The 22,090-nt window shown below is 38.0% G+C and overlaps 1 protein-coding gene across 3 annotated transcripts in view; it reads left to right on the top strand.

The window, feature by feature from the left end:
- The window catches only part of LY75 (lymphocyte antigen 75), a 107,326-nt gene extending 91,409 nt beyond the window's left edge, over window positions 1-15,917 (top strand). For 2 of the 3 annotated variants that reach the window (XR_014828858.1, XR_014828857.1), the window contains 6 exons: window positions 1,205-1,431; window positions 3,256-3,424; window positions 7,742-7,891; window positions 10,332-10,454; window positions 11,706-11,873; window positions 14,184-15,917. Coding sequence is in view for 1 of the 3 variants with exons in the window: in NM_001184946.1 (NP_001171875.1) it covers window positions 1,205-1,431; window positions 3,256-3,424; window positions 7,742-7,891; window positions 10,332-10,454; window positions 11,706-11,873; window positions 14,184-14,362 (1,016 nt within the window). In the remaining 2 variants the exon portion in view is untranslated. 3 annotated transcript variants of the gene reach the window in all.
- Window positions 15,918-22,090: the final 6,173 nt, after the last annotated feature.

Below are 22,090 nucleotides of genomic sequence, written 5' to 3'. Positions count from 1 at the left end.
GATGGAACCTGCAGCCTCATGGATCCTAGTTGGGTTTGTTCACAGCTGAGCCATGAAGGGAACTCTCCCCAACCCCAGCCTCCCGCCCCTGGTCCCTTTCCTTATCGACCTCTTTGTAAGAAATTACCATCCTTAGTCCACACTTAAGGAATGCAGAGATACTCTACCTTCCATAGGTGAGGAGGGCCCATATAAATTACTTGGATTTCTTCAAGGATTTGTCTATTCTCTCTCATTTAAAGAAAAATTTATTTAGTCATTTATTTATATCAGTATGGGCTCATGGTTATTTATTTTATACTTTGGGTTAGAATATAATAGACCTCATTATTTCATATTTTGTTCAAATTACTGCAGATTTCACCATTGGGATCCCTTTTACTTGATTCCTCTGTCCTTTTGAAATGTCTTCATCATTGTGGTTTTGTTATTGCTGTTTGCTTATTTTTAGCTGACCTTCTGATTACCTAATTTCTTTCTAGTCCTAATTTCAGCTAACCTAAAATCTGGAGATCTAACTTATCAAGCCAGCTCTCTCCCTTAATTCAAATGAATCTTTCCTTCTCTAGTCAGTCACACATATTCTAGTAGTTAATTGTTTTGCCCTCATTTCAGGTGTTGTTTTCTGTGCCCAATGTGTGAGCTCCTTAAATAAAAGATGAAGTCTATACCTTTCGTATTTAATTTTATTGGAATATAGTTGATTTACAGCGTTGTATTAGTTTCAGGTATACAGCAAAGTGAATTAATTAATCACACATATAAATATATCCATTATTTTTCCCATATAGGTTATTACCAACTATTGAGTAGATTTCCCTGTGCTATACAGAAGGTTCTTGTTAATCATCTATTTTATACACTTTATCATCTATTTTATATGTACTATTATATACATATTATTCCCACCCTCCCACTTCTTCCCTCCCCTCAACGGTTTCATCTATAGTGTTTAAACCTTTTCTTGATAGCCCAATGGTTTCATCTATAGTGTTTAAACCTTTGCTTTAATTGTAGTAAAGAGCCTATTCGATATGCTGTGGCAATAAAAAAAGAAAATAAGCATTTGACCTCCCTTACTAATAAGAAACCCAATTTTATTTCACTTTAGAACTAATGATTGCATGTCCACCCTTGCCCAAAATATGTATTTTAAAAAATAATTTAAATTTAATCACTAACATTTTTAATTTAAATATTATAGTTGACCACAAGGAAGAATATAATACTACTCTGCCACAGTCAATTCCATATGAAGATGGTGTTTATAATGTCATTCAAAAAAAAGTAACATGGTATGAAGCATTAAATACATGTTCTCAAAGTGGAGGTCATTTGGCAAGTGTTCACGACCAAAGTGACCAGCTTTTTCTGGAAGATATTGTAAAGCGTGATGGATTTCCACTGTGGGTTGGGCTCTCAAGTCATGATGTAAGTCTTGTTTTGTTTTCTAGAAATTTTCCAAATATGTTAGAGGGTTGGAAATTTGAGCATAAAATATTAATTCAAAGTATAACATCAAGATAAGTCCTGGGATTGCATTGCACAGCATAGTGCTTTCTATCTTTTCACAACATAAAACAAGCTGAAAATTATATTTGTAGAGTGCACTAGGGCAAATGGCCAGGACTGCAGCTGCCCTAGACACTGTCAAACCATCCCATGGGCTCATTAGATTAATATTTCAACAACATCTCTGTTACCTGTGTAGGACAGACCAGTTGGAAAGCTGGTGAAAAGGGAATAGCATAGGATTAGAAAATCCTGATTTCCAGTACAAGGGCAGGTCTTCTATTTACATGATGGGTGGTCACAAGCAAGTTATTAAACCTTTGCAAGCTTATTTCCTCATCTGTAAAATTAGGGTGATAATATTTTCCTTAATATAGGATTGTAGCAAAGATTAACACAAAAATGTATGTAAGGGGCCAAAAACTCAACATTAGGACTAATAGGTGCATATTTTCAGAGCTGCCATCATGGCTCAGAAATTGATGAACCTGACTAGCATCCATGAGGATGTGGGTTTGATCCCTGGCCTTGCTTGGTGGGTTAAGGATCCGGCATTGCTGTGACCTGCATTGTAGGTCACAGACGAAGCTGGGATCCCGAGTTGCTGTGTCTCTAGTGTAGGCTGGTGGCTACAGCTCAGATTGGACCCCTGGCCTGGGAATGTCCATATGCCGAAGGTACGACCCTAAAAAGATCAAAAAAAAATAAGTGCATCTTTTCTTTTTACTTTATCCTAAAAATTAACACCATTTGAGAATAATCTTCTGCTGGTAAACATATCTTTTATGCCACCATTTGGATCCTATTAATTAGTATATGCATGTATGACAATAATATCTAGTATACAAAAAGTAGACATCTACTGAGATTAGAATTGAAGGTCTAATTTAAATAATCTTTAGAACAAAGTGAAGAAAATAAAATGATGTTAAAGTAGCATATGGAATCCAGGACAAATCAGAAGTAATCTTCTTATATGAGTTTCTTGGGAAGTATTTTCCTGTTCCAGCCCCATGCTGCTTAATGACTTCCATAATATGATATTTTAGCCAGAGACACAAACCACAAAACTATAAAACATAAAAAACAATATTCAGAATAATGTGAAGGTTGGGATTGTAAATCTGTAATTATGAAAAATGGAAGCCATTTGCATGTCATTTAATTTCAAGTGTTATATAAACTCATGTTTTAAAAAAATAAATTTAGAGACAGAAGGTAGTAACTCTGTCTCTAAACTTAAAGTCCTATTTAAATTATGCCAGAGCAAACGTCTTAAATCAGTGCATCTCTGATTTTACAAATAGATACAGACTTACAATACTTGTAAGCAAACGATTAACACCTCATCCCTATATTTCTTTTTTTTTTTTTTTTTTTTTTTTTGTCTTTTTTGCTATTTCTTGGGCCGCTCCCGCGGCATATGGAGGTTCCCAGGCTAGGGGTCTAATTGGAGCTGTAGCCACCGGCCTACGCCAGAGCCACAGCAACACGGGATCCGAGCCACGTCTGCGACCTACACCACAGCTCAACCTACACCACAGCTCACGGCAACGCTGGATCTTTAACCCACTGAGCAAGGGCAGGGACCGAACCCGCAACTTCATGGTTCCTAGTCGGATTCGGTAACCACTGCGCCACGACGGCAACTCCAAGAATCATTCCTATATTTCTTAAAGCATATATGTTCTTTTTCGAAGTCATACATCTGAATTCAGGTTATGCCTATTATTCCTAAAACAGGGAAGTGAATCGAGTTTTGAATGGTCTGATGGCAGTGCATTTGACTATATCCCATGGAAAGACAAAAAGTCTGCTGGAAATTGTGTTGTCTTGGATCCAAAAGGAATTTGGAAACATGAAAAATGCAACTCTGTTAAGGATGGTGCTATTTGTTATAAACCTACCAAATGTAAGACTTAATTTCAAATAACTGTATATTTACTAAAATGTGACATTTGTTTTATGTACATGATTAAATACTCAAAGGAATTTTTTTTTTTTTTTTTTTTTTTTTGCTATTTTTTGGGCCACTCCCTCGGCATATGGAGGTTCCCAGGCTAGGGGTCCAATCGGAGCCATAGCCACCAGCCTACGCCAGAGCCACAGCAACGCGGGATCCGAGCCGCGTCTGCAACCTACACCACAGCTCACGGCAACGCCGGACCGTTAACCCACTGAGCAAGGGCAGGGACCGAACCCGCAACCTCATGATTCCTAGTCGGATTTGTTAACCACTGCGCCACGACGGGAACTCCTCAAAGGAATTTTTATAGATTTTAAATAAGGTTTATTCACAAATCCTATCACAAAAATTTCAGTACTTTGGAGAAACAAATATAATATGCACATTCAGGGAATTTGTTCTCAGACTTTCTATTCACTAGGTGAATTTTACTCTAGACTTTGTGAATTTTAATCTCAGCAATGTTTTACAAAGGCTGAGATGCTCCTTTTAAAAAAGAGTTCCACAGCATATGACTTTAGAAAATACCTCAAATGATTTACCATATTGATAGTTCAGTAGAGTTTCTATAGTAAAGCATTTCTATAGTATTTTTGTTTTGTTTTGTTTTTTGTTTGTTTGTGAGGTGTTTCATTTTGTTTGTTTGTTTGTTTTTTGCTTTTTAGGGCCGCACCTGCAGCATATGGAAGTTCCTAGGCTAGGGGTCAAAACAGAGCTACAGCCGCTGGCCTATGCCATAGCCACAGCAACACAGGATCTGAGCCATATCTGCAACCAACACCATAGCTCACCACAACGACAGATCCCTGATCCACTAAGCGAAGCCAGGGATGGAACCCACATCCTCATCAATACCAGTCAGATTCATTTCCACTGTGCCACGACGGGAACTCCAAGAGTTTCTATAGTAAATAAATGTGTATAACTAAACATTTTCCAAATTTATATGACCCTTAAAATCTAAGGAAAGAGCTCCTTTCTTCAGGGGCTGGACTTGGAGTCATCCTTGGGGGGGTGGAGCATGAGCCATGAGTTAGAGTACAAAAACCTAGGACACTGCTCCACACTCCAATACACACACACACACACACATACACACACACACACACACACACACCCCAGAGCTACAGAGGCCTGCCAGGCAGGCCAAGAGCTGGTTGCGGTGCTGGTGTCTAAAGCTTCTGATTCTCAGTGCTTGCCCTGTTTTCTGCTTACCGTATTTTCTGCTCTGGAGTACCCTCATGATAAGATTTAACATTTGGATTTCAACAGATTAAGCGGAAGAAAATGTGGAAACCTTAGCTAGAGAAACAAGTGAATACAAGAAAAGGGGAATGATATAGAGAATGAGGAATAAAGGCACAATCAAGAACTGACCTCTGAGTTGTTAGGTACAGAAAAGAAGAATAATTTTTTAGAAAAACAAATGAAATACATGATAACCGTGATAAAGCACGTAGAAGTAGAAAGGGACAGCTGTGTTAGAAAAGCAGACTTTATAGGATGATGGAGAATGACTGTAGCTCAAACACAAATTCAGTGCTATACTGGGTTGAAGGATGTCTCCCCAAATGCATGTCCACCCAAATCCTCAGAATGTGCTCTTATTTAGAAATGGTCTTTGCATATGTAATTAGTTAAGATGAGGTGATACTTGATTAGGATGGGCCTTAAACCCAATGACTGGTGTCCTTCTAAGAGGACAGGCACAAATGCACAGGAAGAAGGACACTTGATGACAGAGGTGGAGATTGAAGTGATGGAGCTATAAGCCAAGGATTTCCAGCAACCATGAGAAGCACGGAAAAAGGCAGAAAACATTCTCTCTTAGAGCCTCCAAAAAGGACCAACATTGCTAACACCTTATTTTCAGACTTCTAGCCTCCAGAGTTGTGAGAAAATAATTTTCTTTTGATTTAAGCCATCAATTTGTACTAATTTCTTAGGGAAGCCCTGAGAAACCAATACAAGAGCAAACTTTAAAACTGGATTTAAAAAAAAAAAGATAAAAAGGAAATAAGTGTTGCTAAGGATGTGGAAAAATTGGAACTCTCGTGTGCTGCTGGTGGTCATATAAAACAATGTATAGCCACTGTGGAAAACGGTACAGTGACTAAAAAGCTAACATAGAATTACCGTATTATCTAGCAATTCCACTTCTGGGTATATACCGAAAAGAAGTGGAAGCAGGTACACAAACAGATATTTGTACAGCCACATTCTATACAGCAGCATCATTTGTAATTGCCAAAAGTTGGAGGCAACTCAAGTGTCCATTGACAGATAAATGAATAAGCAAAATATGCTATGCACATACTATGGAATATTATTCAACCTTAAGAAGGAAGGACATTCCGACACATGTTACAACATGGATAGATCCTGAAGACATTATGCTAAGTGAAATAAGCCAGTCACAAAAGGACAAATACTGTATGATTCCACTTATATGAGGTACCTAGAATTGTCAAATTCATAGAAACAGAGTAGAATGGTTTTTGCCAGGGGGATAGAGGAATGAGGGGTTATTACTTAACAGACACAGAGTTTCAGTTTTGCAGGATGAAAAAGTTCTAGGGATGGTGGTGATGGAGGCACAATAATGTGAATGTACTTAATGCCACTGACCTGCACATTTAAAAATACTTATGATGGTAAATTTTGTTGAGTATATTTTACCTCTTTCAAAAAAATTGAATCTTCACACAAAAACATTGAAAATCTTTTTGACAGGAATATAGCAAACTTACCACAATGCTGGCTCTTTCAGGAAAAGAAAATGTAAAAGAAGCAAAACTCCATGAAGAAAAGTAAAGAAAGAAAATGAATGCAGTATAAGACAGGCCAGTTATAGCCTAAACTAGAAACAAATAGGCTTTGGAGATAAGGCATTTCTATATATTCCCAGTGTAAGAAGAATTTTTTAAGCTAATCCATTCACGAAAGTCCACTAGCCCTAGCTATGCATTGGTAGCCAATGTTCAGCATATTTCGCATCTAATGAAGCAACACACACCATTGCCTATGTAATGATGGAATGGTCAGCAGTATATATTTGACAAAGAAACTATTTTCACAGTGTGGTAAAAGCAAGAATTTGCTAGTAACGTCTTTCTCCACCAGAAGCATTAATAAAGAATTGTCACAAGTCTTACAGACTTGCAGATGCATTTGCAAATAAGTTTTAATCATCTGCAACTAGGAAATGTACCCAGGAGTAATCAACTGTCATAGTGAAGAAAGACTCAGAGCTTAAACTAATAACCTTAGTGGGAAGTATGGAGGCAGAAACCTATCAAATAACTAGAGTTCAAAAAAGATCAAGCCCAGGTGGAGAAGCAGAGGATTGAGAAGCAAAAGAAGGAATGAAGAGCCATCAGGAAGTCTCTTAATGAAGAAGGAAATGACAGCAGTCCTTCTTCTGGAATCAGAGGGACCATAAATAAGAATTCTGCCCAACTGCAATGAGGAGAAAAAACGGGGAAAAACCCTCAGCAACTGAAAGACATGCAGATTGTATGTAATGCGTACAGACCAGTGATTTAAGTTTAGATTACTGGCCTTACCAGGTCAGATATTTGATTCAGATAATCTGTACACCACAAACAGGATGTTGGCAGTTTACTTTCCAGTTTTCATACTCTCTTCTGTTGGAATTAACAACACTTTTAAGGGGCACAGGCTTCTTGTGTTACACAGTGCAATTAAAAATTAAGCAGTTCAAATGAAAACCAAGGGAACTGTTAAGATCTGAGAAGCCACACCTTTTTTTTGTTTGAGACAGATTTTGCTGTGCTGATCTCTTGCCTTTTGTGAACAGATTACCAAATTTTTACTTGTGGGTTGTGATTTTTTATGGCAAGGTAAAACTATGTTGTTTTTTGTTTGTTTGTTTGTTTTACTATTATCAAGATAAAAAGGAATCCAAAGAAAGAATTTTGTTACTTCAAAGTAGTTCCAGGCCTACTCAGGCTGTCTTTTCTTCTTTTCCTATTCTGTCTTTCTAATAGTTTTTATTTTAGTTTGAAGTTCATCTTAGAAAGCTAAGTGCTTTCCTCTGTATTCTCACTTTTAAAAATGGTGTTCCAAAAAGCTACCTAGAATGTATACTCTTAGAGTGTGGGCTGTAGCTTTCTCTGGTGTGTATTGAGTTGAATGCTTCTTACCCCAGGAACCACAGTGTCAAATGGGACATTTAATGATATTTTAAAAGTCAGCCATTTTTTCTGTGCATTTTCACAGTTGTGTCTAACATTTTTATAGCTAAAGAGATGTCCTCTTATACGTACTCATCACGATGCCCAGCAGTAAAAGGGAGTAAGTCACAGTGGATCCAGTACAGGGGCTATTGTTACATATCTGACCAGGCATTGCACAGCTTCTCAGAAGCCAGACAACTTTGTTCAGAGTTTGGTGAGTTAAAATGTGTTGATTTTCTTTGACTCAATAATTTAACCATTGAAATTTTTCTTAAGGATATTCTTTAAAGATTATATTTTTTTAAAATAATTTCAAAATACTAATTATAATAGCATCATAACCTAATTGCCCAGTGGTAGGGAAATGGTTTATGTATTTTATGATATAGGAGCTTAATGGAATATTGGTGTAGCCATTAAAAATGATCAATGTAAGAATAAGTACATGGAAAATAAACGTTAAGTGGGAAGAAGTAAAATAAAAATTGCTAAGTCAACTGTTATGTGAAAATGCTGACAAATGAAATCATTTTAAATATAAGAGTTTTAAATATGCTTAGATGAAGGGATTAAGAAGTAGTTTTGTTTTGTTTTGTTTTGTTTTTTGGTTTTCTTTGTCTTTTTAGGGCAGCATATGGAGGTTCCCAGGCTAGGGGTCAAATCAGAGCTACAGCTGCCGGCCTACACCACAGCCACAGCAACGTGGGATCCGAGCCGTGTCTGCAACCTACACCACAGCTTGCGTTAATGCTAGATCCTTAGCCCACTAAGTGAAGCCAGGGATGGAAACCACGTCCCCACGAATACTAGTTAGATTTCGTCACCACTGAGCCACGATGGGAGCTCCAAGAAGTAGATTTTTTTTTTTTGTACAGTTTGATTAAGCTGTAATTACAAGATTGGAGATTTCCCATTGCTTAGTTATTAGTCAGTAAGCTTAGCCTGACCAGGGCAATAAAATCCAAAAAGCATGGGTTGTTCATCCATCTGCAAAAAGAATGAGCCACATCTCTGAAAACTAAAAGGGACAGAACTTATGTCTTCAGATTTAACTGTTTTATAAAGAGCAGCAATGATTGACTCTCTCCCATAAGAAACTTAGCCTATAGTCAAACTGTGACTTGACTTCTAGGGAGACTACCTAGAGTATTCCAAAGACCTGCATCCCTGGGTAGCAGTTTAGCCAGGCAGATGGCATCTCTTTTGCTAACCTGAGACACTGGACTGATTTAAAAATCTACCACTTAACTACATAATGGGAACTATTGTATGTTATACATGTTTATGTATACATGTGATGGGAACTACTATAAACCATATATATGTGTGTGTGTGTATGTGTGTTCTGAAATATATATGTGGTCTGAGTTCAAATCCCAGCTCCCACACTAACTAGCTGAGTGATACTGTGAAAGTTACATAATTGTTTCTCTTTCTCATCTGAGCAATGAGAATGAAAATAGTACTCATGGAGTTCCCACTATGGTGCAGTGGGTGAGGGATCTGGCATTGTCTCTGCGGAGGTGCAGGATCTATCCCTGGCCTGGGAAACTCCATACGCCTCAAATGTGCCCCCCCCAAAAAAAAATGGAAAAAAAGAAAGAAAATAGTTTGGGTAAATTTTGGGTTGTTGTAGGAATGAATGAAATGGGATAAGGTATGCTAATATATCACAGTGCCCTGATAAGTGAGCCCTCAAAACTATTCTTATCATTGGTGTGTAAACTTGACCAATTTACTAATCTCCTTGCTCCTCTATTTTGTCATCTGGAAAATAGTGGTAATACCTTACTCTGCGGGATTATATAGTATTAAACAAAGTAACATATAAAGTACCAGCACCCTGTGGTGATCTATAAAGGAGCAAAAGCTTTCCTTTGCCCTTTTTTAATTTCAATACCTCACACCACGAAAGAAATGTTTTAGTTCAAGTATTCATAGACTTGTTGGAATTGAAGGCTGTTTGATTCCATTTAGGATTGATTTCCAAGTCGAATTATTATTTTATCCCTTGTCTGATGCTGGTGATAATGTTATTTTCCCTGTGGGTTTAGGGTAACCTATCAAACTTTGAGAATACTCACTCATTCAATTCCATACTGTATTTAGGAACTTTCAATGGCATGACTGAAGACACTTAGGTATAAAATATTACTAAAAGAAAGGCTAGTGCTTTCCAGTATATGTCCCAAATTTATTTGCTTTTAGTTTCATTTTAACAGAAGCAAATTTGAAGCTGAGTTATTATAAAGAACTAGTTATTGAGGAGAAAGTGTTTAAAATCTACAGGAGAAAACAGATTTCTATCATTACCTACCTCACTTCTTATTAAAAGCTGTTCATACATGAAGGTCTCAGTGGTTAGGCAGTTCCAAATTCCAAAAATATTACCAGGTAAACATGTTGAGGAAATATAAAATATCTATATACAAGATTTTAATCTTGAAATATTTCTAATCTGGGGGGAAGTCTTTGGTGCTATACTTTAAAAATCTGACGTAAATATCAGATTTGAAGAACATTCTCTGTGTCAAGTTTGAATTTCTCTGTGATCTTAAACATGATAGTCTTTTCTTCAAATGGTTGGTTGAGAATAAACCACTTCCCTAGTTTGCATAAAGTGAATTGGTTTGGGGTTTGTTTTCCTTCAACAGATCCTTCTGCAACTATCGTTACCATAAAGGATGAAGATGAGAATAAATTTGTGAGCAAACTGATGAGGGAAAATAATAATATTACCATGAGAGTTTGGCTTGGATTATCCCAACTTTCTGCCGGTAAATGACCTATCTGTGTGTGTAGTGTGTGAAGAGAGTTCTAACTTGTCCTAAATACCAAGTCAGCCTCACTGAAGAAATGTCAAGCAGTAGCTAATTCAGACGCTTCCTTTTGGCGAATAAGCTAGGTCTGCTGTTTTAGAGGCTTATACATTTCTAATGAGTAAGTAACTTATTAGTAATGATGGAAACACTAACAAAATAGAAAATCAGTTTAAGTCAACTGGAATTGTTTTAGAGGCTTAAGATACTGGGATCAATAGGACATTTCTTCTCCCGTGTCAATGTCAGTGACTCCCATGTCCCCACAAGACATCCATCATTTACTTCCCTCAGAGTTCTAGTGTCTATCACCCAGTGATCTTGCAGCTTATAAGTCCGTTACTCAGAAAGGCCTCTTCTTCTTCCCTTCCCTCTTGTAATTTTTTTAACCATAGAGTGAAAATAAGTATTAATAGTGATTGCTTTCATCCTAGCTTAGTAAAATTGCAGAGATTTGGTTCAAAAAAGATTTGTGGAGGAACTTTTCAGTAAGGAATAATAGATTTAGTACAGTTGGAATTGATAAAGAATGAGGAGTGCAGATTTGCTAGAATAGGAAGTCTGTTTCATATTTTACAGAAAGTTGAATTCTAAATACTTGGGAAAATGCGAATTCCAAAATATGAAGTATGTGTCAAAAAGTAAATGAATTCAAAGTTGGCCATCTAAGTGAATTGTAAATTGTATTTATCTGATCACCACAAGGTAGTGGTGCTCCCTCAGCAGGAAAGGAAAAATGGAATCACGCTGTGGAAGCTTTCTTGGACCCTGCTGGACCCTGTCTCCCCCACCAGCACATTGTGAATCATATGAATTTTTTAATGGGGGCGGGGTGGGGCGTGGAGGCAAGGGACAAGAGATACAGGTCTCTTAGAAATCTGTTCCTCACACAATGATAAATGTGCAGGCATTCTGCACTCTAAGCAAAATACCGTATTCTTTATCAGGGCTGTATAATACAACTTCCTGCAAAGATGAAATTGTTCTGTGTATGTACTGTTCAACTTAGTCGTCACTAGTCATATGCAGCCACTGAGCACTTGGAATGAGACAAGTGCCACTGACGAACTGATTTTTTTAATTTGTTCACTTTTAATAAATTTTAAGTAGTGGCACAGCACAGTTCTAAGTAATTAAATTGTATGAAACCATAGGCCTTTTTACCTTAGTAACTTAATTGCAATAAACATACTTATTTTCTTTCTTTAGATCGGTCTTGGAATTGGTTAGATGGATCCAAAGCAATATTTGTCAAGTGGGCAAATAAAATTAAGAGTGGTAGTGGACAATGTAGCATTTTGTTGGCTTCAAATGAAACTTGGATAAAAGTTGAATGTTCAGATGGCCGTGGAAGAGTTGTCTGCAAAGTTCCCGTGGGTAAGTATGCAACCCGTCCTTAAGGAACATTTTTGTGGAACAGGTCAGGAAATAAATGTACAGTTCAGTTTTGTGCAAAGTGTTGTACTTCATCCTGAAGTACTTAGTTTTTAGAGTATATCCAAACGATCATAGATATTTTTTGCCTTGGAAAAATAGATTATAAGAGACGACAAATGGCACAAGATGTCCTGGACTCCCAGAGGAAGGTTCTCAACTGTCTAAACTTGTATGATTCTTTCCTAAGGAAATTAGAAGCCACCAGAGTATTAGGGAGGTCATTTCTTTGAAAATGTTAAGATGTATTTTATTCTATAGTTCAAATATGTAAAAGCTCAAAGGTCTAATTCTGCAGTTAGTTTGCTTCCTTTCTCCTCATTCCCATAAAATTCATGATTAACTTAACAAAAATACAAAACTGTATTTAATTACTTAAAATGTCCTGAGTAACTATAGAAAGTCATAATTTGAACTTCTGTTTCGTCATAATTGATGCATTAAAGAACGATTCACATCAACATTTTAAAAGATTTGCTTTGAAATGTCCATTTTGGAGTTCCCCCCATTGTGGCTCGGCAGAAATGAATCTGATTAGTATCCATAAGGACCCAGGTTCCATCCCTGGCCTCACTTGGTGGGTCAGGGATCCAGTGTTGCTGTGAGCTGTGGTGCAGGTTGCAGACGTGACTCAGATCTGTTGCTGTGGCTATGGTACAGACTGGCGGCTACAGCTCCAATTTGACCCCTACCTTGGGAACCTCCATATGCCTTGGGTGTGGCCCTATAAAGACAACATAATAAAATAAAATGTCCATTTTGGTGTACAAACACTAGAAGTCCAATTGTAGGTGATCAGTATCTATATATTTATGCATTGATTCAGTAGATATTGAGTGTCTATGTCATGCTCTATTCTATGTGCTGGGATGGACCTATAAACTAGAGAGATAAGATTCCTTTTCTCACAGAGCTTACAATCTAATGGAGAAAGGCAGATAATAAGTAATCAAGCAGGTCCATTTTTCAAAGAAAAGAAAATATCAAGTAGTTATAAACTCTTTGTAATTCAGACTAGGGTGATAATTACTCTAGATTGTGTTATCAGGGAAGACATCTTCCAGTAGGAGATGTTGAAGCTGAAATGTGAACGGCCAACCAGAGCCTTTGGGGAAGGCTTTGGGGATCAGGGGAAGAGTCATACCAGGCAAAGGTGGCCACTGGAGCAAAGAGCCTAAGGAGGAACAAACTTGATGTGGGTTCAGGGAAGAGCTAGAAGGGGAAAGGGGCCAGATACCTAGGGTTCTGGAATCCTGCATCAAGAGTCCAGGTTCTATTCTGAGTGGAATGGAGAGTAGCTAGAAGATTTCAGGGGTGGTGGGCTGGGAGCAGCATTCGGGTACTATAAACCAAGAGTTCTATTTTGAGCCATCCATGTGGAAATGAGCTATCCACATGCAACGTCTAGTATGCAGGTGGGCATATGACAGAGAAAGGAGTTCAACCGAGAGATGGTATTCAAGTCATGGGACAAAATAAGTCCATCTCGGCAACATGCAGAGAAGGGACATAGAATAGTGTTTGAAAAATGAAGAGCTAGGAACTATATGAGGTCACCCTAAAGATTTAAATTCCTTTAAAGCAAATAATACTTTTTTTGGCCCTAGGTAAGTCAAATACAAACATTTACAACTTTCAGCAATTTACTATCAAAGTAAGATAATATACTGGCAGTGAAAGTCTCAAAAGGGAAAGTGAGAATAATGATGATGGTGCTTTAATTTCTTTGGAAGAAAATTGCTATAGCAATGAAGAGGACTTGAATGGAAAGGAAAACAGTTAAACTGTAAAAGAAAGCACTTAAGTGTTTGATAAGGAGTTTGAATTCTATGTTTGTTTGTTTGTTTATTTATTTTTGTCTTTTTAGGGCTACACCAGCAGCATATGGAGGTTCCCAGGGTAGGAGTTGGATTGGAGCTGTAGCTGCAGGCATACTCCACAGCCACAGCAACGCTGGATCCAAGTCACGTCTGTGACCTACATTACAGCTCATGGCGACACCTGATCCTTAACCCACTGAGCAAGGCCAGGGATCGAACCTGCGTCCTCATGGATGCTAGTCAGATTAGATTCATTTCTAATGAGCCACAAGGGGAACTCTCTGAATTCTTTGTTAATGCTATGAAACAATCAGGTACTTCCTGTGTCTAATTTGGACGGGGTTTATATATGTGACACAGAGACTAGTGTATAAAATCAGTAATGACCACTTGTACATTCTCTCCACCACTACCAAACCTTTCCCTATTCTAGGTCCCGATTACAGAGGAATAGGTATCACATTTGCTGTGCTAAGTGTCTTGGCTTTCATCAGCGGACTGATTTGGTTCCTCTTCCAAAGGAACCGTTTGCACTGGATGCGCTTCTCTTCAGTTCGATATCAACAAGGAGCAAATGAAGATGAGATTATGCTTCCTTCTTTCCACGACTAAACTCTTCTAAAGATTTGCTAATTTGCACTGATGGTTTAGGAAAAATGAGCCATTAAAAAATTTCCCAGTGTCAGTATTTACTCTGTTTCCAAGTAGAAATCTTAAGTACTTTTTCTGGTTTTGTTTAATTGATATGCTGGTATCTGCGATTACCCACAAAAGGCCATGTTTATAACTCTATTTAATAGAATGAAAACGAACCAAAGGTGGAACTAAAGTCCAAATTGTTCCTAGGGTAACAAGTTTAATGTGCATTTTCTCTATAAGAACGTGGTTGGTGTCTAGGATATGTGTATCTTAGTGGCATTTTAACACAATGTCATAGGAAATGCCCTGAAATGGCATATTTCTAGGTCACACATCTACCTTTAATTTTTAAGAGCATCCAAGCCAAATATAAAATTGGTACCTCAAGCTAAAAATACAACTGTAAATAATATCAACTTTGTTTTAAAATAGTTATTTGTAGCATTTGGGGGAAATTATTGAACAATGAAACATGCTTATTTTTAACAGAGCCTCTTTGCAAGATTTTTTTTTATTATTCCAAAGGTATTTCACACCAAAATTATTTAAATGCAAATGTTTTATTCTGTTCATAGTTATTTTTAAAAGGGCTTTTAAAGATTTAGTATTTATATTTTTCTAAAGTATAGGAACATTATTTTTGGATTGATTAGATACCTTGTGGCCATGTGGTTTTTGTCTTATGTACAATATATAACCATTTTCTTTTTAAAGGGAGTCACCTAAAGATAAGAGTTTATGAAAATTTCACAATTTATGTACTTTATATGGTATGGCAACTTCTGACTAAGAAATTTTTATTACTTTGTTGCCTTTTTACATACGCTAAAGAGAGGAAAGGTCTGGGAAGGAAACTATATCTTACATTTGTAAAATGAAAAATTTACAATGAAACTCTAAGCCTTGTGATTACTATTAAAATATTTTGAATTATATAAATGGTTAAGGAAGTACTGTTTTGTGATGAAGGCTTTAAATTTTACCACTTAGAATATTCTTCATAATAGCTTCCACTGGATATGGCGAATGTTTTATTCAGTGTTTAACTTATATTTGTACTTTAGAATATTTTTGTATAAAACCTACAGATTTATTTTTTAAATTTAGAGTGTTTATACCATGATAACATTGTAAATAATTTTCTAAGACAATTTTAGTATAGTCTAAAACTCTATAGTATAGTTATCCTGAACTATTTTTTTATTGAATTTGTTAAACTAATTCTCTTGCTCTATGATCTGAATAATTTAGTTGTTGAGATTTTCTCCAAAGAGCTAAACCAAGTTGATGCAAAAAGTACACGTATATACAGTAGTGATGACCTAATAAAGTTGTCTTCTTTTATTCTTTAAGTAAAAATGTTGTTGATCCTTGTTGGAAAAATATATATATTGCTAGATTGGGCTTTATTATGTTAGGCATACAGCATGACACAAAATAAAGTGTCCAGCTATTGTAAAGCAAGGCATCTTTAAGATTTTTTGTGTATTTTTAAAAGAATAAACGTAATCACTGCTACATCTCTGAATATTTGACTTTAGGCTCCTTAGTGGATTCCTCTGACTCAGTGTTTCCATATTTAACTACTGCATCAACGGAGACTCATTCTTTGACCCACTTTATTTCCCATTCTGTGTTCTCCCCTCAGGAGATCCTGTGCACCACCTCCCACCCCATGGCATTCATCAACCACTTCTAAGTCAGTAATTCAAATATCTCATTCTGGAGTTCCCATAATGGCTCAGTGTTAATGACCCAACTGGTATCCATGAGGATGTGGGTTCAATCCCTGGCCTCGCTCAGTGGGTTAAGGATCTGGCATTGCTGTGAGCTGTGGTGTAGGTTACAGACACGGTTCGGATTCTGCATTGCTGTGGCTGTGGCTGTGGCACAGGCCAGCAGCTACAGCTCCAATTTGACCCCTAGCCGGAGAACCTCCGTATGCCATGGGTGCAGCCCTAAAAAGACAAAAAAAAAAAAAAAAAAAAAAAAAAATCTTGTTCCAGCTTCATGTTTCTAACTCCCACTGAACAGTCTCCATGAAAAGTCCTTCTCAACATGACCAGAACTGCATGTATTACATTCCCTTCCTCATTTCCCCTATTCTAGATGTTTCAAAGAAGTGAAGACAGCCATTTCCAATCTTCCTCATTAACCCAACCCCTACATGTGATCTGACAGAACTGATTGTTTAAAACCAGGCACCTAAAAATGCAGGCCAATATACCTACTGATCAGGTACAGAGGACCCATTCAGAAGTGATACCCATGACTGTCCTCTCACAGCTTGTTCCTCTCCCTCATCCCAGGGCAAGATGTTTCATTACCTGGGAGATCTCCAAATGGCTGATGGAGTGTTGACAACTCCCAGTCCTGATCCCACTGCTGAGTTGACACTAGGAAAAGCCAGAGATTCAGATTCCTTTACCTTAGGTTCATTTAATCCTAAAACGCTCTTAGAGAAGTAGAAACCTAATTGTTACTAGCTCAACAACTTTTTACCTAAAAAGGCAAATTTTAACTTGATCTCAAAGACATTTTTTCACTAGACCTCATGATCTATACAAAGTTAACTCTAATTCTCTGTGTATTCTAAATTAAAGCAGTCTCACAATATTACATCTCAACAAATTTAGTATACATATATTTTTCTTTTTTTCCAAGCTAGGTTAACCACCAGCAGAATTTGAGACTTTTTTTCTATTCTCCCAAACAGTTCTTCTTCTTATATTCTCTATGAATCGGTATGAAGACAGCATACCCCTTGTTTCATAAGCTAGAAACTCAGAAGTCATCCTTAAATCTTCTCTCTCATCTCTCTAATCCAACAATTCTGTCAGTTTTATCCCCCACTTCTCTCAGAGTGGTTATTTCCATTGCCAGCTGTCTTAATTCAGACCTTTATCTTTTTTTTTCTCCCTGGATTATCTACACAAGGCTCTTCTTCACTGGTCTTCCTTATCAGCCTTTCCTCTTCATCCCATTTTTTTCCCATTCTGGGCCTAGGAGAACTGAAATTCACAGTGGAAGACTCCCCCTCTGTTTTGGTCTAAAATTGTCTGGATCTGACTGTCTCAGGCCTAAAAGGAGCTCAGCCAGGGACCTTATGTGGCTTGATGTCAGTCCTGAGAAGTCCTGAGTTTTGGTTTCCCAGCAAACACTCTTTTAATACAAAGTAGGGTTGAGTCAATATTGCTCCAATTTCTAAACAACAAAGGGGCAAAGTCAGATAAAACAGGAATCTAGGGATTAGGAAAACATTAGTGATCTTATCCAATGGAAATGCAGCAGAGTGAAGGAGCCAAAATCTAGATGAGAGTGAGCAGAAAAGTGAAAGGGAAATTAGGGAAAACAGAACATGAAATTTTGAGAAATATGCAGAGATAGGCCATAGCTAGAGAGAGAAGGAGGATTGATAAGATTTTTTTCTAAAGGAGAGGGGAAGGATTCACAGGTTTAGAAGCTGAGAGAAGAGAAGACAAAACAAATTGAAAACTAAAAACTGTGGAGAGAAGTTTATGATGCAAGGGAGAGAGGGGGAAACACTAATGGAAGAAGATCTTGGAAAAGATGGGATGAGAGGGCTGGTCCTAAATCCACAGAAAAAAAGAACTAGGTTTGGATGGAATAGGAGGAAGTATGACTTCCTCTCTGAGGACAAAAAAATGAAGACCTATATGGAAGAGAAAAGAAGAGCAGAGAAGTATTTTGAAGTTGTCTGTGTACACTCTACAGCCTCCATTTTCCTAGTGAGTAGAAGGTGAGGTCTTCTGCCAAGAAACACAGGTATCAAATGGGGTTTCAGCTAGAAGAGAATAAAGAACTGAAATAGTCTATGCAGGAAATGAGAGAGAAGAATGACTAAGACAAAATAAAAGAAGAGGTATACAGGGCCCAAATGAAATTAAAATCTATCTGGAGTTCCCGTCATGGCGCAGTGGTTAACGAATCCGACTAGGAACCATGAGGTTGCGGGTTCCGTCCCTGCCCTTGCTCAGTGGGTTAACGATCCGGCGTTGCCATGAGCTGTGGTGTAGGTTGCAGACGCGGCTCGGATCCCGCGTTGCTGTGGCTCTGGCGTAGGCCGGCGGCTATAGCTCCAATTGGACCCCTAACCTGGGAACCTCCATATGCCGAGGGAGCAGCCCAAGAAATAGCAAAAAGACAAAAAAAAAAAAAAAAAAAAAAAACAACAACAACAACCTATCTATTAGTAATGACAAGCATCAGGAGAATTAATAGATTTCCTCTACCTGCCCTTAGTTACTTAAGTTGAGAGAAGGGAAACTATGAAAAAGAAAGAAGAGACCCCATCCTCAAAAATTTAGAAATAGAACTACCATATGACCTAGCATTTCCACTTCTGGGTGTATATCTAAAGGAAATGGAAACAGGATCTCAATGGATAGTGATACCCCCATGTTCACTGCAGCATTATTCACAATAGCCAAGGTATGGAAACAAGTATCCATCAATGGATAAATGGATAAAGAGTATATATATGTATGTATTTTTATATATATTTATATTATAAATATACATATATATATACACACACACACAATGGAATATGGTTTATCCATGAGAAAGAAAGAAATTCTACTGTTTGCAACAACATGGATAGACCTTGAAAGCATCATGCTGAGCGAAGTAAGTCAGAGAAGGACAAGTACTATATGATCTCACTTATACGTAGAATCTGAAAGAGCCAAACTCTTTCCCATTGTGGCTCAGTGCTAACAAACCCAACTAGTATCCATGAGGTTCAATCACTGGCCCTACTTGGTGGGTCAAGGATCTGGCCTTGCTGTGGCTATGGCGTAGGCTGACAGCTACAGCTCTGATTCAACCCCTAGCCTGGGAACTTCCATATGCTGCTGGTGAATATGGGAAAATATGCTAGTGCACCCTAAAAAGCAAAAAACTCATGAAGACAGAAGAATGGTGCTTACTAAGGGTAGGAGGATGGGGGGGAAGGGAAATGTGGTTTAAGGGTACAAACTTCCAGTTATAAGATGAATAAGTTCTGGGGATCAAATATACAGCATGGTGATTATAGTTAACAATACTGTGTACTATACTTAAAAGTTGCTAAGAGAGTAGATCTTAAATGTAGGTGTAGGTCGTAGATGTGGCTCAGATCTGGTGTTGCTGTGGCTCTGGCATAGGCTGGCAGCTACAGCTCCAATTGGACCCCTAGCCCGAGAACCTCCATGTGCCACAGGTGCAGCCCTAGAAAAGACGAAAAGACAAAAAAAAGAGAGAGAGAGAGAGAGAAAAGGAAAACTAAAAAGTATCATGTGAGATTGGAAAGTAGGACATCAGAGTGAGAGATTTTAATGAAATAGCATATTATTTCCACACAGAGGTGGGAAGTAGTCTGTTTTGTCATATTAGCATAAAAAATGAGGAAGTGTGCCCCAGGGTTAACAGTGGGGAAAATATATCTATCTTCCCTTAGTTCAAATGACTTAAAAATAAGAAGCTGCCAAAATGGGTTATTTGCCTAAATTAGATTGATTCATTAACGTACAGCTTCTATTGTAAATCCAACCTTTTTTTTGAAAATTAGTTTAACACAAAGTAATTCATATTGATACCATATACTTTGGTGCCTAAGGTGGGGGTGGAGAAAATTTTTCAAATAAGTGACTGCACAGAGCATTCACTGTGTGCCCATCGGCAAGTCATATCCCTTCTTCGAGTCTCAATTTTCTTTTAATAAATGAATATATTATAGTCCCTACCTCCTCTGACTTTATGACTCTCCTGCTAGACCCCTTTGGTCAGATAGATTTCTATGGACTCACTCCATTTCCGATTGGACTATCAGAAAAGTTTTGAAAGGGTTAGACTTGATATTTGTTTTTAGAATAGACTTTATTATTTTAGCAGTCTTAGGCTAAAAAATTGAGCAAAAAGTACAGAGTTTCCATATACCTCCTTACCTCTCCCCACCTTTCCCTTATTAGCATCTTTGTGTTAGTGTGGTATATTTAGTAAAATTGATGATCCAGTATTGACATATTATTGTTATTATTAAAGTCCATAGTTTACATTTGAATTCATCTCTTTTGTTTTTATTTTTTTGGCTGCACCCATGGCATATGGAAGTTCCCAGGCCAGGTATTAAACCCACTCCACAGCAATAACAATGCCTAATCCTTAGCCCACTGAGCCACCAGGGAACTCCAGGATTCATCTTTATATCATATATTCTCTGGGTTTTGATAAATGTATGATATGTAACTACCATTACAAATTCACACAAAACGGTTTCTTTTTTTTTTTTTTTTTTGTCCTTTATGTCTTTTTAGGGCCGCACCTGTGGCATATGGAGGTTCCCAGGCTAGGTGTTGAATCAGAGATGTAGCTGCAGGCCACAGCCACAGTCACACCAGATCCAACCCATGTCTGTGACTTACACCACTGCTCACAGCAATGCCGGATCCTTAACCCACTGAGCGAGGCCAGGGATCGAACCCGAAACCTCATTGTTCCTAGTCGGATTCATTTCCACTTCACCATGACAGGAACTCCCAGTACAGTTTCAACGTGCTACAAGTTCTTTGTGCTCCACTTATCATGCCTCCCTCCTCATCTCCCCCAACTGTTGGCAACCACTGATATTTTTTACTGTCACCATAGTTTTGCCTTTTGCAAAATATAAAGTTGAAATCATAGGGCATGTAGCCTTTTCAGATTGGCTTCTTTCACTTAGTAATGTTATTTAAGGTTCCTCCAGGTCTTTCCATGGCTTGATAGCTCATTTCTTTTTTTTTTTTTTTTTTTGTCTTTTGTCTTTTGTTGTTGTTGTTGTTGTTGTTGCTATTTCTTGGGCCGCTCCCGCGGCATATGGAGGTTCCCAGGCTAGAGGTTGAATCGGAGCCGTAGCCACCAGCCTACGCCAGAGCCACAGCAACGCGGGATCCGAGCCACGTCTGCAACCTACACCACAGCTCACGGCAATGCCGGATCGTTAACCCACTGAGCAAGGGCAGGGACGGAACCCGCAACCTCATGGTTCCTAGTCGGATTCGTTAACCACTGCGCCACGACGGGAACTCCTCATTTCTTTTTAGTGCTGAATAATATTCCATTATCTGGATACACCATGATTTATTTATCCATTCACCTACTGAAGGACATCTGGGTTGCTTCCGGGTTTTGGCAATTATAGATAAAGCTACTAAATAAATAAATACATACATATATATATATGCAAAATTTTGTGTGTATGTAAAGTTTCAACTTGCTTGGATAAATAAATACTGAGGAGCATGATCACTCAATCATATGGTAAGAGTATATTTAGTTTTGTGAGAAGCTGCCAAATTGTTTTCCAAAGTGGCTGTACCATTTTGCATTCTCACCAGAAGTGAATGAGAGTTTCTTTTGCTATACATCTTCATCAGCATTTGGTATTGTCAGTGTTTTGGATTTTAAAAGCCATTTTAGGGAATTCCTGTCCTGGCACAGCAGAAACAAATCTGACTAGGAACCATGAGGTTGCAGGTTTGATCCCTGGCCTTGCTCAGTGGGTTAAGGATCTGGCATTGCTGTGAGCAGTGGTGTAAGTCACAGACATGGGTCGGATCTGGCAGTGCGATGTGTAGGCTGAAGACGCGGCTCCATTCTGGAATGGCTGTGGTGATCCGGCATGGGTGTGGCGTGGCTGGCAGCTGCAGCTCCAATTAGACC

This window comes from Sus scrofa, chromosome 15, assembly GCF_054392235.1.
Source record: "Sus scrofa isolate SSC_HxYL_T2T_F1_AM1 chromosome 15, Sscrofa_HxYL_maternal_Yorkshire_Landrace_v2.0, whole genome shotgun sequence".
Classification (NCBI taxonomy): domain Eukaryota; kingdom Metazoa; phylum Chordata; class Mammalia; order Artiodactyla; family Suidae; genus Sus; species Sus scrofa.
This window is presented reverse-complemented; position numbering and strand designations above follow the sequence as displayed.